This window comes from Balaenoptera ricei, chromosome 11 (genome assembly GCF_028023285.1).
Source record: "Balaenoptera ricei isolate mBalRic1 chromosome 11, mBalRic1.hap2, whole genome shotgun sequence".
Classification (NCBI taxonomy): domain Eukaryota; kingdom Metazoa; phylum Chordata; class Mammalia; order Artiodactyla; family Balaenopteridae; genus Balaenoptera; species Balaenoptera ricei.
In genome coordinates, this window is record NC_082649.1 from 104,352,597 (window position 1) to 104,368,335 (window position 15,739).

General features: G+C 51.6%; 2 protein-coding genes across 3 annotated transcripts in view; one reads left to right on the forward strand and one right to left on the reverse strand.

Moving 5' to 3' along the window:
* Positions 1 to 15,739, forward strand: part of IQSEC1 (IQ motif and Sec7 domain ArfGEF 1) — a 334,212-nt gene that overhangs the window by 53,786 nt on the left and 264,687 nt on the right. The gene's annotated exons all lie outside the window — the stretch shown is intronic.
* Positions 7,351 to 8,027, reverse strand: LOC132375249 (transmembrane protein 230-like). Its single transcript, XM_059940489.1, has one exon. It carries the CDS (start codon positions 7,921 to 7,923, stop codon positions 7,561 to 7,563), a length of 363 nt encoding a protein of 120 aa, XP_059796472.1. The 5' UTR covers positions 7,924 to 8,027; the 3' UTR covers positions 7,351 to 7,560.

A 15,739-nucleotide genomic window follows, 5' to 3' on the forward strand; every position in this document is an offset into this window, starting at 1 on the left:
TGGACATATATACACTACCAAATGTAAAATAGATTGCCAGTGGGAAGCAGCCACATAGCACAGGGAGATCAGCTCGGTGCTTTGTGACCACCTAGAGGGGTGGGATAGGGAGGGTGGGAGGGAGGGAGACGCAAGAGGGAGGAGATATGGGATATATGTATACATATAGCTGATGCACTTTGTTATACAGCAGAAGCTAACACACCATTGTAAAGCAATTACACTCCAATAAAGATGTTAAAAAAAGAAGAAGAAAAGAAGCAGCTCACAGCCATCCTTCAGGAATGCAGCAGAGGAGATTCCCACCTTGTTGGGGGTAGGATGGTTGACTTTTTGGAGCACTTTATTGAGACAGAACTTTTCAATCCTTTCCAGCCCTGTGGGACTTGACATTCTGTGGTTTTTTCTTGGAACGCCTTCTACTTCATGGTGGAGGAAGCCAGGGTGGGGCATCAGGGGAGCAAATAAAATAGGAGGGCTGCTGTGACCTTGACCTCCTTGATCGATTTGCTGCCCATCGATCAATGTGATTAGCGATGTATTCAGGGCAGGAAACACTTGCTGGGTTTGGCTGAAGTGGGCTCTGTGGCCCTGGGGACACAGATGTGGATGGGCCTCTGACCTCACATGCCCTGCAGCCCACAGTCTGGTTCTCCGATGTCCTGGAGCATCGTTTCCCTGTGTGTAAAGTGAGATTGCTGAGAGCCTGGCGGAGGGAGCTGGGCAGAGGGTACCGCCTCTCGGTGGGCCAGGCCCCTCCTGGTGCCCCGTGCAGTGGAGCCATCAGTGAGCGCACAAGGAGGTGCCCCCAGGCCTGGGCTGCTGTGCTGGGAGCTGCTGCCCCCTCGGGCAGCCCAGGCGAGGCCCGGTCCCACCTAGGAGGAAACTGTGTGGACGCGTGATGAGCCATCCTTGTGGGGCACAGAGACCTGGATGCTGGGGCACCAGTGATGTGCAGGGGCTGCAGGTGCGTGGTCCAGCAGGGGCCGTGTCTCAGGTGAGCACACCCAGCCCTGCCCTGCTGGGGGTGGCAAGGTGTGGGGAGCACGCAGTGGCTGGGCGTGGTGACAGGCAGGCCACCCAATGCCTGTGGGCGGGAGCCAGCGTCCCCTGTGAAACCCACCCTCGCCTCGCAGTTGCATTTTGCCAGGCTTAGGGGAAGGCGTGGGATTGGCAGCCCCGCCCCTCGGGGGGTGGGTGTGTGTCTGTGTGTGACCTGGCAGACACCTTCTTCCTCTGATTTCTAGTTAGGACTCGGGGCTGTAAAATGTGGCCTCTTTGGCATTTGTCTTACCTTTCGGTTTATCAGTTATGGGAGGGGGTTTCCTCCTCCCTTGCCCCCTGCCTGCCTGCCTTCCTGCTGTAATCATTTCCTGAGCCCTGCTCAACTCGGGGCCTGTGCACAGAAGGGTCAGGTGTGGATGAGGGACGGGCCTGCCCCCGAGGTGCAGGGGCAGTGGGAGCTGGGGTGTCACTTGCATTCATGAAAATTCACCAGGTGCTTATGGAATGATAGTATCATTATGATCATTATTGTTAGTCTTATTAGTGTCCTTTTTATCAGAACCTCCTGTGTGCAAGGCTGTGTTCCAGGATTGTGACTTATTTAATCTTTACAATAATCTTGGTAAGAAGTACAATTGTCCCCATTTTACAGATGAGAAAACTGATGCTCAAAGAGGTTAAGGAATCGGTCTCTGAGGCCACACACCATAAATGTGGCAGAGGTGGCATTCAGGTTCTAGATGGCCTGACTCGCAAGCCAGTGCTCTGAGCCACATCCCCTCCCCAGCGCTCTCGGTGAGTTTGAGCAGCTGCGCCCCCAAGAAACCCACAGGTGCTCGGATGAGACCAGGGCCCTGTGGGGCATAAGCGAAGGGATGTGGGAACAGGCGGCTGGAGCAGAGAGATTGTGGCTGCAAGGATGTGGCATTTGAGGCGGGCTTTCAATATTTGCATCCATTTGGATGGGGGGCAGGGAGGGAGGGCATTCCAGGGGGAGGCGAGTTCAAGGGCAAAGGCTTGGAGGCTGGGCAGCTAGATTTGAGTTGAGTTCAGCTACTGAGCAGGGCTGGGGTGGGGCAGAGCTCCGGGACCTGGTGTGGCCCTCAGGGATTTGCTCAGGGGATGGACCTTCTCCTGGGGCCTGTGGAGAGCCAAGGACAGAGAATCCTCCCCAGGCCTGCTGGGCTCTTACCCTGGGGGAGGAACTTGTCAGGGGAGATGCTCCTAAAGGGGGTTGGAGGATGGATACCTGAGGGGCCCCGGAATCTGAGGTCTTTGTAAGATGAACGGGGGCAGGGAGAAGGTGGGGTGTGCAGAGGAAAGACACCTGGCAGGGGTATTTCCTCCTTCCCTTCCCAGTTCAGTAAACTTTATGGAACACATATCATTGGAAATACCTGGTTCTGGAACAAAAGGGTGAGGAGCTCACTGTGGGGAAGGCTTTCCTTGGTCCGTGCTGTCCAGCAGGCAGTGAGGCCCCCATCAGCACAGGCATGAAAACAGGGACTTCGTACTCACCTCCCCAGGCTGTGCCTTCCCAGCACGCAGTGATCGAAGGCAGGGGCTCTGCTCTCCTGTCTGTCTCGTCCACCTACTGTGAGCTCCTGAGTGGGGAGATGGCTTAGTCACTCAGCAGACCTGCCCCGCATCCTTACTATGTGCTAGACACTGAGTGTAGCAGGGAGCAGAGCACACAAGGTCACCACTTTCTGGGGGACTTTCGTTGCCTCTTTGTCCCCAGTGTCCAGCGCCAACCCTATGGGTACCAGGGACGGAGTGGCAGTGTTTGTTGAGTGAATCTTACCAGGAGGGATGTATCTGGTGTCGGTCCCACTGTGTTTATGGATTCAGGGGCTGACCCCCTCCCCCAAGACCTCCCAGAGTCATTAAGCAGGCAGTCATCCTTTTAGTCCGAAACAGGCCATGCCCTCCACATGGATGGCATTTGCCTAAAGGGCCTGGAGCCCTGCCTCCTTCCCCTCCTCCTCCTCCCGAGAATGTCCCCGTGGGATGGAAGCCTTCCTGAAACTCCCCAGATGCCGTTTCATGCCCTCGGAGATTTGCTGGGCGCCCCCTCCTTGTTAAGGAAGGTCAGGACAGAGGCGCCCAGGCCCTGAGTGGGCTCTGACGGCTGTGACAGGTGGGCCTGCAGCTTCCGGGGGCCTGGCTCTGTGTAAGTTGGAATCATCTAGAGTGGTTGCCAGGATAATCTCCCCCGGCATGAATGCACCCCCTGCTCCCTGGGGCCGAGCACAGTTCTCCAGGGAAGGGGCCGGTGGTCCAGCAGCTCTGAGCCTCTGCACGGTTGGAGGGGATGCTTGGAGACGGGGGTCCCCAGGCCAGCACAGGGAGATGGGAACCCCGATAGCTTCGTGCGACACCTCTCCCACTGGCGTGCGGGAGACCAGGTGGGAGGCAGAGCAGAGATCGTCCGGGGAGAAGGGCGGCTTCCCCTCATTGAGGGCCTCCTGTGTACTGGGGGCGGGGCCTGTGAGACCTCATTGGATCCCCCAGCTGGGGGTGTTATTAAAACCCCCACTTACTCGTGGGGCCACTGAGGACCCGGCGGGTGGGGGGGATGTAAAGCCACTCCCCCAGGCCACATCCCTGCATTTGACGGAGCTAGGATTCAACACCCCGCCAAGGCTGACACACCCTCCCACAGGGCCCAAGGACTGGGAACCCGAGGCTCAGAGGGGTGAAGCAACCTGCTCAAGGTCACACAGCAACCGTGTGACACTGCTGGGCTGTGACTTGGTGACCTTCCACTGCAGGACATGAAGTGAAGCCCAGCGATGGCCTTGCTGCACTCCGGTGCCCCGAGATGGGAGGAGGAGGGAGCCTTGGCCCAGGGCGTGTGAGGGGGACGTGGCCGCAGTGCGGGGTATTGGGCTGCTGCCCAGCCCTACCCCCCACAGGTGGCAACTGTCCTTGTGTCTGACCCTCTCCTGGCTTTGTTTTATTACATAATGCGTACAAAAGACTTTCCTTAGTTTTGCCTATGATTTTAAAACTTTTTCTTAAGCTATACCTACACAGAATAAAGGGCACATCTCTGCTGCACGCTCATTGAGTTTTTCCATTCATATACACCCATGTTGTGCCTACCGCCGAGATGAAGATGGAAAACATCCCCAATGCCCCAGAATTCTCCCTCATGCCCCCTCCCAGCCATTACCCCACCGTCATCACTGTCCTGACCTCCACCAGCATAGATGAGTTGTGGGTGATTTTGTATTTGTATATGTGGAGTCACACAGTGTATGTTTCCTGTGTCTGGCTTCTCTCACTCAACATTGTGTGAGGGGCGCATGTTTTTGTGTGTCATTGGGGGCTGGTTCATTTTCATTGCCGTTAGATATTCCGTGACTTTGGCGGGCACATATGTACATGTCTGCTGGATATGTACCTAGGAGTGGAATTGCAAAGGGCAGGCTTTCGTAGAAACAAATTTCCAAACAGCTTTTTGCTTTCCCACCAAGGAAGAATGAAAGTTCCTGTCTCAACGTTTGATTTTAGCCCCTCTGCTGGGTGTACACCGGGACCTCCTTGTGGTTTCCGTTTGCATTTTCCCAATGACTGAGGATATTGGACATCTGTTAGAGGCTTCCCAGCCTTTAGAATTTCCTCCGTGTGAAATGTCTATCCAGGTCTTTTGCTTATTTTTTTAAAAAACAAATTGTCTGTCTTTTTGTTACCGAGCTGTGGGAGGTTCTAAAAAATATACGTTGTGGATGCGAGTTCTTTGTGAGATTTATGTATGTGACTATCTTGTCCCACTCTGAGTTTTGTCTTTGCAGTCTATTTATGCTGTTGTGGTGACAGAATTTCTTCATTTCACTATAATTTAATGTATGTCTTTATATAATCTTGATACACATTCTTTATTGGTGATACAAGTTTTGTTTGTTTTTTAAAATTTTATTTATTTATTTATTTTTGGTTGCATTGGGTCTTCGTTGCTGAGTGCAGGCTTTCTCTAGTTGTGTCGAGCAGGGGCTACTCTTCATCGCGGTGCGCGTGCTTCACATTGCGATGGCTTCTCTTGTTGCGGAGCACGGGCTCTAGGTGCGTGGGCTTCAGTAGTTGGAGCATGCAGGCTCAGTAGTTGTGGCGCACGGGCTTCGTTGCTCCGCGGCATGTGGGATCTTCCCGGACCAGGGAATTGAACCCATGTCCCCTGCATTGGCAGGCGGAGTCTTAACCACTGCGCCACCAGGGCAGCCCCAGATACAAGTTTTTTGACGCCACCTGTGTTTTGCATGTTTTGAAGTATGCGTCAGGCCCTGTGCTTGCACGGCTGGGTTGTGGTGCCGACCCATTCCCTGCGTAGCCTAACAGGAGGACATAGATGCATAGTTCATCTATGACATCCCTGAGTGATGGGGGAGACCCTTAGGGCAGTGGGCGTCTGGAGGAGGATCCCCTAACTCAGTTCGGGGGGAACATGGATGGCGTTCTGGAGGAGGTGACATGTCAGCTGAGCCCTGAATGATAGAAAGAGGGTAGGCAGGCAAAGAGGAGGGCGAGAGGAGCAGAAGGGATTCCTCAGGTAGAGGGCAGAAAGGGCTGGAATGCCCTCCTCCGCCTCCCTGGCTATCCCAGCCCTCTGCAGGCAGCTCCAGATGACTTGGGGTTGCTTCCCCGGGCCAGAGTATGACCTGGGATTTTGGTTCCCAAGCTTGGGTGTCTTAACAAGGGCTGCACACCGTCCCCCTGAGCTCTGTGCCTCCTGCTTTGCAGCCTTTCGGGTTTGCAAGGGGGTGGGACCCCAGATACTCAGCCCTTGCTCTACAGACCCCCAAGAGAGCGGAGGATCCACGCCCACCACATCAGAGCCAGCGGAGTATCGGTGAGAGGAAATGGGCTGTGTAGACGCATTCCAGGATAAAATAAAGCAAGGAAGATGGGAAGAGGGCAAGACAGAGGGAAGGAAGGGACTGATAAGTAACCAACACAGAATCGTGGTTTTTATCGGACAATGTCCTCCTTACGAGATGCAGGCTGAAATCTTTAGGCGTGAAGTATGGTGATCCTGGTTACTTATTTTTTTAGAAAAAAAAGTGTGTAAGTAAATATTTAACTGAGTTTTCATGGTATTAGTTTGAACCACGAAATTGCTGGTTTTAGAGATCAAAATGGTCACATATCCACAATTTCATAGGGTTCAACCTAAAGCCGTTTTTGTTTTTTGTTTTTTGTTTTTGATGTGGACCGTTTTTCAAGTCTTTATTGAATTTGTTACAATATTGCTTCTGTTTTATGTTTTTTGGTTTTTTGGCCGCGAGGCATGCGGGATCTTGGCTCCCCGACCAGGGATCGAACATGCACCCCCTGCATTGGTAGGTGAAGTCTTAACCACTGGATTGCCTGGGAAGTCCCCTAAAGCCGTTTTCTATTCAGTTTTTTTTTAAAAGTATCTCTTCGCCATTGCTAGAATAATTGCTTTCTTTTCTTTTCTTTTTTTTTTTCTGGCCACACCCTGTGTCATGTGGAACTTCCTCGACCAGGGATCAAACCCACGCCCCCTGCAGTGGAAGCCGTGGAGTCTTAACCACTGGACCACCAGGGAAGTCCCCTAAAGCTATTTTTTTTTTTTTTTTTTTTAGATTTTGACATTTTAATTTCTTTTGAATACAAGCCATTTTTTGCAAGATAGGAAACAGAATCAAACTAAGGCAGTCTTGTCCTCTAGAGATCAGGCCAGTTCTTACAATCTTCAGCAGAATGACATCATAATACGAGGTGCTAACAACAGTGTTAAAAACTATAAATAATAACCACTTATCTACATTTTTTCCTTAGGAAACAGCCAAAAGTCTTGTCCTTAAAGGTATGATATACAAAACATCTAGATTTACAAAGGACAGAATGATCCAAATTATACGCTGGCCAACCTGTCAGTGAACCAGATCAGAGCTGGCCAAGGACTGGTGAACAGAGAATGTGTTTACAGTTTGAAAATTTGCTCTGAGGTTTAAAAAATTCCTAGTTGCTGTTAATAAGAAAGCAAGTAAAAAATATTATAGATGCACCCCACTGATATTTGATTTTGCCACGGTTTTCCACTAGAACACAAAGTTAGAGTATGGGGATAAGACACTTAACATATTTTCAAAATAAATTACTTAGTAATAAGAAATCTGACATACTGCATTCTTCCATTTGCCAAAAGAACATACTGACAAGGAGGACTATTTAAAAGAATGCTCAACTCTAAAAAGGGTGGTGGCAGCAACACATTCCACTACAGAATAACCTCCCACTTTCCCATACAATTAACATTGCTACTTTTCCTGATACATATTCACGTGGCAAAACTTGTCAGGAGCTTTTGCCAGGGCCAGGAGATGAAAAATAGAGACTGTCCTGATGACATGGATAGTTGTAAGCTTAGTTAACATCTTTCGGATGGACCCATAAAATCTGGCCACTGTTTTGTTAAACATCTGCAAATCGCAGAACTCCTTAGCCCTTAGCCATAGTATCTGCTCAATGTCTTAAAGGTGGGCTCAGTCCCATCTGTGACTCTTTTCTTCAGGGCTGAGGTGTGTGCTAGTCATCAAAGTCTGGAATGCCATCGTAGCAGTAACCCCGGTAGCCTTTGGATGCATAGTAGGCGATGCGCAGGTGGTCACATCCTGGCAGGAACAGCAGGATGCCAATGATCAGGACGGGAACGGCCCGGTCTGCCCCCCCTTTGCTGATGTAGCCTGCCAGCAGGAGGGAGCCTATGATAATGAGGAAGGCGCCAATCAAAAACAGCACCGTAGCAAGCGCAACGGCCTTATATGGAATCTTAGGAGGGCTTTTCTTAAACTGAAGGTCAATGTAGCCATCGTCTGTACTGGAGAGCCTTGAGTATTTCACTTTACTACTGGGGATTCCAGTAGCCAGGTTGGTACGAGACGGCATCATAACACGCTGACACAGTTACAGTCGGAGCCCGGGCCAGGCCGCCCGCGCGCAGACAGCTAGCTCACGGTTCGCAGCAGGCGAGCCGGAGACCTCACAGTACGCACCCCCCCCCCAGCTGCCTCCCCGCCCCAGACCAGCTGGGCCCTAAAGCTATTTTTAATTGCTCTCCCTGTTTGAAAATTTTTGTAATATGACGATAGAAAAAAGAATCCCACCTCAAAATTTAAAAAAAGTCAAAGAACATATTAAAAATTTCTCATAATTGCTTCATGCTATAAAGCAACTTAAGAACTCCAGTTGGAGAGCTCAAAAATTAGGAGATGAAAAAAAAAAATCAGAATGAGATGAAAAGGGAGATTGAAGACCTAAGGAAAAGAATTGATGATCAAAGTGGTATTTTTAAGGAGCAGATAAATAAATTAAGAGCAGCAAGGAACAGAAGAGGCACTGCTGAAGTGGAGGAAGTGTCAAAAAGGGAGGAAAAGATAACCAGAGTGGGTGCAGCTGGAAAAAAAGAGAGAAAGAGGTAGACGCAATTAGAAGAGAAGCAGCGGGTACAGAAGAAAACTCCTGTGATGCTCATAGCATAGCTGACGGTCCTAACAATCAGACAGAAGATGCACCCCGGGATGTTCTTACTACCGGGGAACGGAAGAGCTGCACCAGCAGGTCGGACAAGCCCTGCTTGAGTCGATGTTCTGGAATCTTTTGATCAAATCCTCAACGCCAAGATGTGTCCACGTTCAGACCAAAGGTAGAATCCCCCAGACATCCAGGCAGAAAGAGCGCATCACCTACGAGGATAGAAGTATCAGGCTCGCCTCACCTCTGCCGACTCAGTGCCAGAGAGGAATGGAGAAAGGTCCACACGGTTCTGAGCTGGGGGGAAAGGGTGTGTTCCCAGAGAATAATGTATGTACACAGCCTTGCTGTTGTTTGTATATAAATGCAATAGGCACACTTCCTCAAAGATGGGCAAACAAGAGAAATGCGTTTGGTTTGCAGATGAATCAGAATGAAGAATCCAGGAAAGGAGATGCTGATAAAAATTAAAAGACTGGCGCTGAACATTTAATCCACATATATGCAGATTGAATGGGAAATCCAGTTGTGAACAGAATGTGAGTTGGATAACCTGGATGATGTAAAAATAATAGTGGAGCTCACAAAAATCAGAAGGTAGCGGAGGAGGAATGAGCTGGATTGTGGACGTACAAATGTCCTCATCTTTCACCTGCCGTGTATAGTGCCCCCAACTTACCCCGTCACATCACCCTCATGCCCTTCTCTGGGTGCTCCACTGCTGTGCTGATGTCTTGACTTGTTTATTATTCTCCTCCATGAGTCCAGCAGCTCCACGAGGTGGGGATTCTTCTCTGTCCTGTTCACTGCTGGGTCCCCAGTGCCTCATAACAGTTCTTGGCATATAGGTTGCTGGATAGATGGATGGGTGGATGGATGGATGGATGGATGACTGGATAGATGGATGGATGGATGGATCGGTGAATGGATGGATGGGTGAATGGATGGATGCATGGATGCATGGATGGATGGATGGATGAGTGACTGGATGGATGGATGAATGGATGGATGGACAGATGGATGGATGGATGGACAGATGGATGGATGGATGGATGCATGGATGGATGGATGAATGGATGGATGGATCTGTGAATGGATGCATGGGTGAATGGATGGATGGGCGAATGGATGGATGCATGGATGCATGGATGGATGGATGGATGGATGAGTGACTGGATAGATGGATGAATGGATGGATGGACAGATGAATGGATGGATGGGTGGCTGGATGGACGGGTGAATGGATGGATGGGTGAATGGATGAATGGGTGAGTGGATGAATGCATGATGGGTAGAGGGATGGATGGATGATGGGTAGATGGGTGGGGTGGCCAGGAAGCATCTCCTGTATGATTAGGAGGCATGTTTAAGCTGTGTGGCGGCAGTTTCATAGTCTTGGGTCTTGGTGCAGGTGAATGTTTATAGTCCTGTCTGGTGGTTCTGATGGGCTGAGTGGCTGAATGAGTCTGCTGTATCCCACATGGAGGAGAATTTGTGGCACAGAATAGTCCCTAGTGTTTCAGGGTGGCTCCATTTTGAGAGAGATGCTGTCTCGCCTTAATGCTGTGTTCTTACTGTTCAGGACAGGAGTGGCCCGATTCCCCTTGGGGGCAGTATGAGCAGGAAGACATTTTCTGTGCAACATTTGTGACTTGGGTGGAAGTGGGAGAGTGTGCAGCACAGAGGAGCATGAAAAGGGTCCTGCCAAGTGGCCCAGCGCGAAGGGGCTTTCACGCCCGTGCGTCCCATGCAGTCCTCACAAACCTCCTAAAAGCCAGGCATCACTGTCCCCATTTTGCAGATCAGAAAACTGAGGCTCGGCTCAGCCCCTTCTCACTAGCTTCCAGCTGCCTGGGCGAGTTTCCTCAGCTCTCTGAGCCCCAGTTTCCTTAACTGTAAGCCAAGGATAAGAATGGCGCCTGCCTGGTAAGATTGGGATTGTTGGGGGCAGCCGAAACGTGAGGCTAGTTTGAAAGGGCTTTGCAGATTGTCCAGCCCGACGTGATGCTGCGTCCTCCCAGGCGTGGCTCAGTCACTGTTGCTCAGTCTTCCCCGGCTTGGGATTCCTGTGGACCTGGTGGGAACAGTTGCTCATTGTGATGCCGGGTTCCTTTCTGCCGCATTGGCTCTGATGCCCGAGCTGCTTGCCGAGGGTTCTCTTTATTGTAGTCACACCGGAGGCCGTGGCGATGCAAGAGGTGGCACCCACTCCCTGCGGCCCTGCCTGGGCTTTATTTGGGTTGTAATCTTCCCTGACCAGCAGGGACTTATCACTGTGGCCCATTATGGTGGAAAATGCCTACCTGCTCACTTCTGAGGTCTGGACAGTACCCAACCGGGAAGGGGTTTCACACGTGGGCGGGTGTGAACCGCCACTGCTCTGAGGGGCGGCCCAGTTCCACCATCAGTGTGGTCTGGACACAGACCAGGGGGCCAGGGCGGGAAGGCTGAGCGTGGGGCGGGGGGGTGCCCCTGGTGAGACCCTACCGACGCCCACCTGTGTCCCTGTGTGTTCCTGGGCGTATTCCTGACACCTGGCACATGGTGGGTGCCGAGTAAATACGAGAGGAAGGAAGGAGGGAAGAAGGAAGGGTTAAGTTTTGGACTTAGGGCCATGTGACCAAGGTCTATCTTCTGCTAACGGGCAGCTCCTCCTGCCTGTCAGTTTACTGGAATCCTCTGTTATTCAGCAGATGTGTTCCTGGACTTGACTCTAAGCTGCCAGATCAGGCCCATGCATCTTACTGATTTGCACGGCAAGCGCTGCTGAAGTGAGGCCTGTTTGTTCTCAGGATGACTGACCCTCACACTCCTGAGCGCTCTCTGTGTCCCGGGCACTCTGTTCACACCCCTGTCTCCGGGAGGCCTGGAGGGCAGGCATCTCCAGAGAGGATCAGGGGTCTCTGCAGTCTGTGGAGGCCCCAACTAGGAATTTGTCCTGGGCATGTGGGCAAACAGATGGGTGAGGGGGTGCCGGGGAAACCGAGGCCCACTCGCGGGGAGGATTAACGAGGGATGACCGGCAGAGGTGTGAGTAAGGTCAAGGGAACCAGCGGGGCTGGTGCAGCACCCAGGGACGAGCGGCAGCAGGGAGCCATTACTATTGTCGGCCTGAAGGGCGTGTGTGCACGTGTGGGCACCCATGTTCCTGTGTCCATGTGTGCGTGTCTGGTGTTAGAGGAACCCTGTGAGCCCTGCAGCTCCAAGAGAGGCCTGCCTGATGGGGCTCCACGCTCAGGGCAGGAGGCAACGCTGCAGGCCGGCGGGCGGGGAGCAGAGCGATGACGGCCAGCCTCTGTCTCCTGCCGGGACCGCCCATTGGCTAGAAGAGCTCAGACGAGAGCACAAGGGAGCCCAGCTGGTGCATCTGTGTGAGTCACCCTCGCGGGACACGCAGATGGGCAGAGAAGGCACCTGTACTATGGGTGTGATTAAGGCACACACCTAACAGGACACTGTGGGGAACAAATGAGGAATTGCCCGGTACAGCGCTCACAACGGTGGCTGGCACCCTGAGCACTCCCAGAAATGATCATTACTGTCATTACAGGGTCCTTTCTTCCCTCACAGTAAGTATCCAGCACAGACTTTTTTGTGTAATAGAATACACATAACATAAAATTGACCACTTTAAACCACTTTTAAGTGTCCAGTTCAGTGGCATTTGTGCAGCCATCACCACCATCGTCTCCAGAACTTTCTCATTTTCCCAAACTGAATGTCTGTCCCCGTGAACCACTAACTCCCCTCCCCCTCCCCAAGCCCCTGGCAGGCACCATCTACTTTCTGTGTCTATGGATTTGACTCCTCTAGGGACCTCGTATAAGTGGAGCCATACAGCTTGTGCACTTCTGTGACTGGCTTATTTCACATAATGTCCTTACATTTCGTGCATATCGTAGCGTGTGTCAGAATTTCCTTATTTTTTTAAGGTGACTAATACTCCATTGTATGTATAGACCTCGTTCTGTTTATCTGTCATCACTTAGGGAAAAAAATGTTGATAGACACTTTTGTTGTTTCTACCTCTTGGCTAGTATGAATGACGCTGCTATGAGCATGGGTGAACAAATATCTCTTTGAGACCCTGCTTTCAGTTCTTTTGGTCATATCCCTAGAAGTGGACTTGCTGGATCAAATGGTGATTCTATATTCAATTTTTTTTGAGGAACCTCCATACTGTTTTCGACAGTGGCTGCACCATTTTACATTGTCACCGTCAGAGCACCAGGGTTCCAATGTCTCCACATCCTTGTTATTTTCTGTGTTTTTGATAGTTGCCATTCTAATGGGTGTGAGGTTCTAGCATACTTTTTGTACATAGGATGGATGGGTGGATGGATGGATGGGTGGATGGATGGATGGGTGGATGGATGGATAGATGGATGGGTGGGTGGATGGATGGGTGGATAGATGGATGGATTGATGCATGGATGCATGAGTGGGTGGGTAGGTGGATGGATGGATGGATGGATGGATGGATGGGTAGATGGGTGGTGACAGTGTCTGTTCGTTACAACAAGACTCCTATTGGGACCACTTGGCTACCAGTTGGCTAAAGTGTCACTGTGGATTGGAAAATAGTATAATATTTCTTCTAAAGCGCTCTATAATAATTCCCCCCTTCTTTCTCCGTTTGTCCTACCAGTAGGAGTTTGATGTAGCAAAATTATCTAGAATGCCAGTGTTTGTGGTCACAAATGAACTGACTTGGCGACACAGAGGCACGGAGTTGAGGCTGAATTAGCGGGGGTGCTTTGCTGTGTTGGTTAGAACACATCCCATGTTATTGTAATCCTGGAAGTGAAAACGCTGTTTCCCCTACAGAGAAAGCTTTGTCTTAAACCATCACGAGAGAAGCTCCTGTCCAGGGCACTGCCTGTGAACATGAGGGTCTGCCCCTTGCAAGTGAAATCCTCTTAAATCAGCCCTTCCTGTTGTCCCCTCTCCCGGCCTCCTGCCCAGCTTTAAAAGAGCAAAGTAGCCTGCGGGAGTACAGGGGCAGTCGGCAGGTGCGGAGGGAAGGTCAGAGGCCCTAAGGGTGAGTTCCGGTCACCTCCCTTCCTGGCCGTGTGCCTTGGGCCAGCTGAGTTCTATTTCTTTGTGGACCACCAGTCCCCTCTGCTACAGAGTGGGAAGGATTTGACTCACCTTGCAGGCGTGTTGTGAAGATGAAATGAGATGATCATAGGTGGTCCCTCCTCAGGCAAGTTCAGTGTGGCTTCTTGTTCCTGCAGGGGTGCAGTAGGTGGGACTCAGGAGATGTGGGAATGTGGTCTTGCCTCAGTTTCCCCATCCTGCACACACTTGTGTTTCCTGGCCCATGTTGCAGCTTTCATACTCATGATCTCCCTTGATCGTCCCAAGAAATCATTACCTCTAACTTAGCAACAGGGACATGGAAGCACAGAGAGGTCTAGTGCCTCACCCAGAATCACACAGCAAGGCAATAACTGAAAAGGGCAGATGAAATAAAGGCAGTGTGATGCGGTGTGGGAAGGTGTAAGATGTCAGGTGGAGGTGTCGGGCTGGCTTTGGAAGTGGGGACCCCCATGCTGATCCCTCTTCTCTCTCCACCATCTCTCCTCAGGCATCCCCATCCTTGCAAGAGGGAGCGAGAGCTTCCTGTGACCCCTCTCCCTGCCTCCCCACCACCTGCCTGACAGGAGCCAGACACACCTGGGTTTCAGTCTTTCCCCTGCCGGGCACTAGCCCTGCGACCTGGGAGACTTAGTTTACCACCTCAACTGCCTCGTTTGAGAAAGACCCCAACCCTGAATTTTGATGCAAGTCCTCTTAAAAAAGCTGTTGTTGGCAGTTGCAAAGGTGACGCATGATCATTGTTTCAGATTTGGAGAGTCCAGGGAAGCAGATAGAACAGCATAATCATTGCAGGGCCTCATTTAAATGAAGCAAACACTGTTAACATTGGGGGAAATTTCCTGCCAGTCTGTTTTCTGTGTGTAGACCTTTCACAGTTGAAACAACTTGGGAGATTGCTCGCCAATGGTAAGGGGTGTGGGTGCCGAGAATTCCATAACACTGAGTAACACCCCACTGTGTCCGTGTGCCGCATCTTCTTGGTGGAAGGATACTCAGCTTGTTTCCTTAGCTTGGCTGTTGGGAATACCGTTCAGCCATAAAAAGAAGGAAATCCTGCCATTCCTGACACCACGGAAGAGGCTGGAGGGCGTTATGCTGAGTGAGATAAGCCGGGTGGAGAAAGATGGTATTGCTTACATGAAGAATCTTGTCGAGTAGAATGGTCATTGCCAGGGGCTGGGGAGGGGGGAAAGGGGGAGACGTTGGCCAAAGGGCACACGCTTCCAGTTATAAGACGAGTGGATTCTGAGGATCCAATGTACAGAGCGCCAGCCTTGTGACTGTAGTTAACGATACTATATTGCGTACGTGACAGTTACTAAGGGAGTAGATTCTAAGTGTTCTCACCACAACCCCCCAAAAAGAAAGTTAGCTGTGAGGTCATGGATGTGTTAGTTAATTTGATTGTGGTAAATGTTTCATAATGTACGTTTATCAAATCATCATGTGCACTTTAAGTAGATATGACTTTATTTGTCAATTATACCCACTAGAGCCGGGGGGAAAGAATTCTGCAGGGTTGCTTCTGCCGTCGGTCCCAGTTACCTGTAGGGAAGGGGGTCTTGTGGGGGGCTTTGAGCAGCAGGAAGGACGCCCTCGGAGGCTGTGGTCAGCCCTGCTGCCTAGGCTGTGCGGGCAGCCAGCTGGGGGCAGGGGGGCCTGGGGAGGGGGTGTCACTCTGGGCCAGCAGGCCCCTCGGGGCAGCACGCAGCTCTTCCGGTAGCCACTGCAGACTTTGACAAAGGAGGCCTGGGTGACCCCTGAGCGGACACAAGTGGGGGCCGACCGCGGGGCTGGCCTCTGCAGCCCGGGGTTGGGGAGGGAACTGAGAGGCCGGCCTGCAAGCAGGTGGAGAAGGGCGGCGAGCAGCGCTGGCGGCCACACGTCTGGGTCCGTGCTGTGCCCTGAGCCACCTGGGCAGGGCCCTGAGCTCCGCGCCTCTGTGGCCTCCGCTGTGAGGTAGGCTTCGGGTCCCACCTCTGGGCTGTTGGATGCAGGCCCATCCTGCCTGAGGGGCGTGGCTCAGCGGGGCCGTCACTCTGTAGAGAGGTTGTGTGTGGCCCCCACCCCTGGTGTCCCCTGTAAGGAAGTCGGGGTACTTGGCCCACACCTTGGGATGGAGATTTGACAC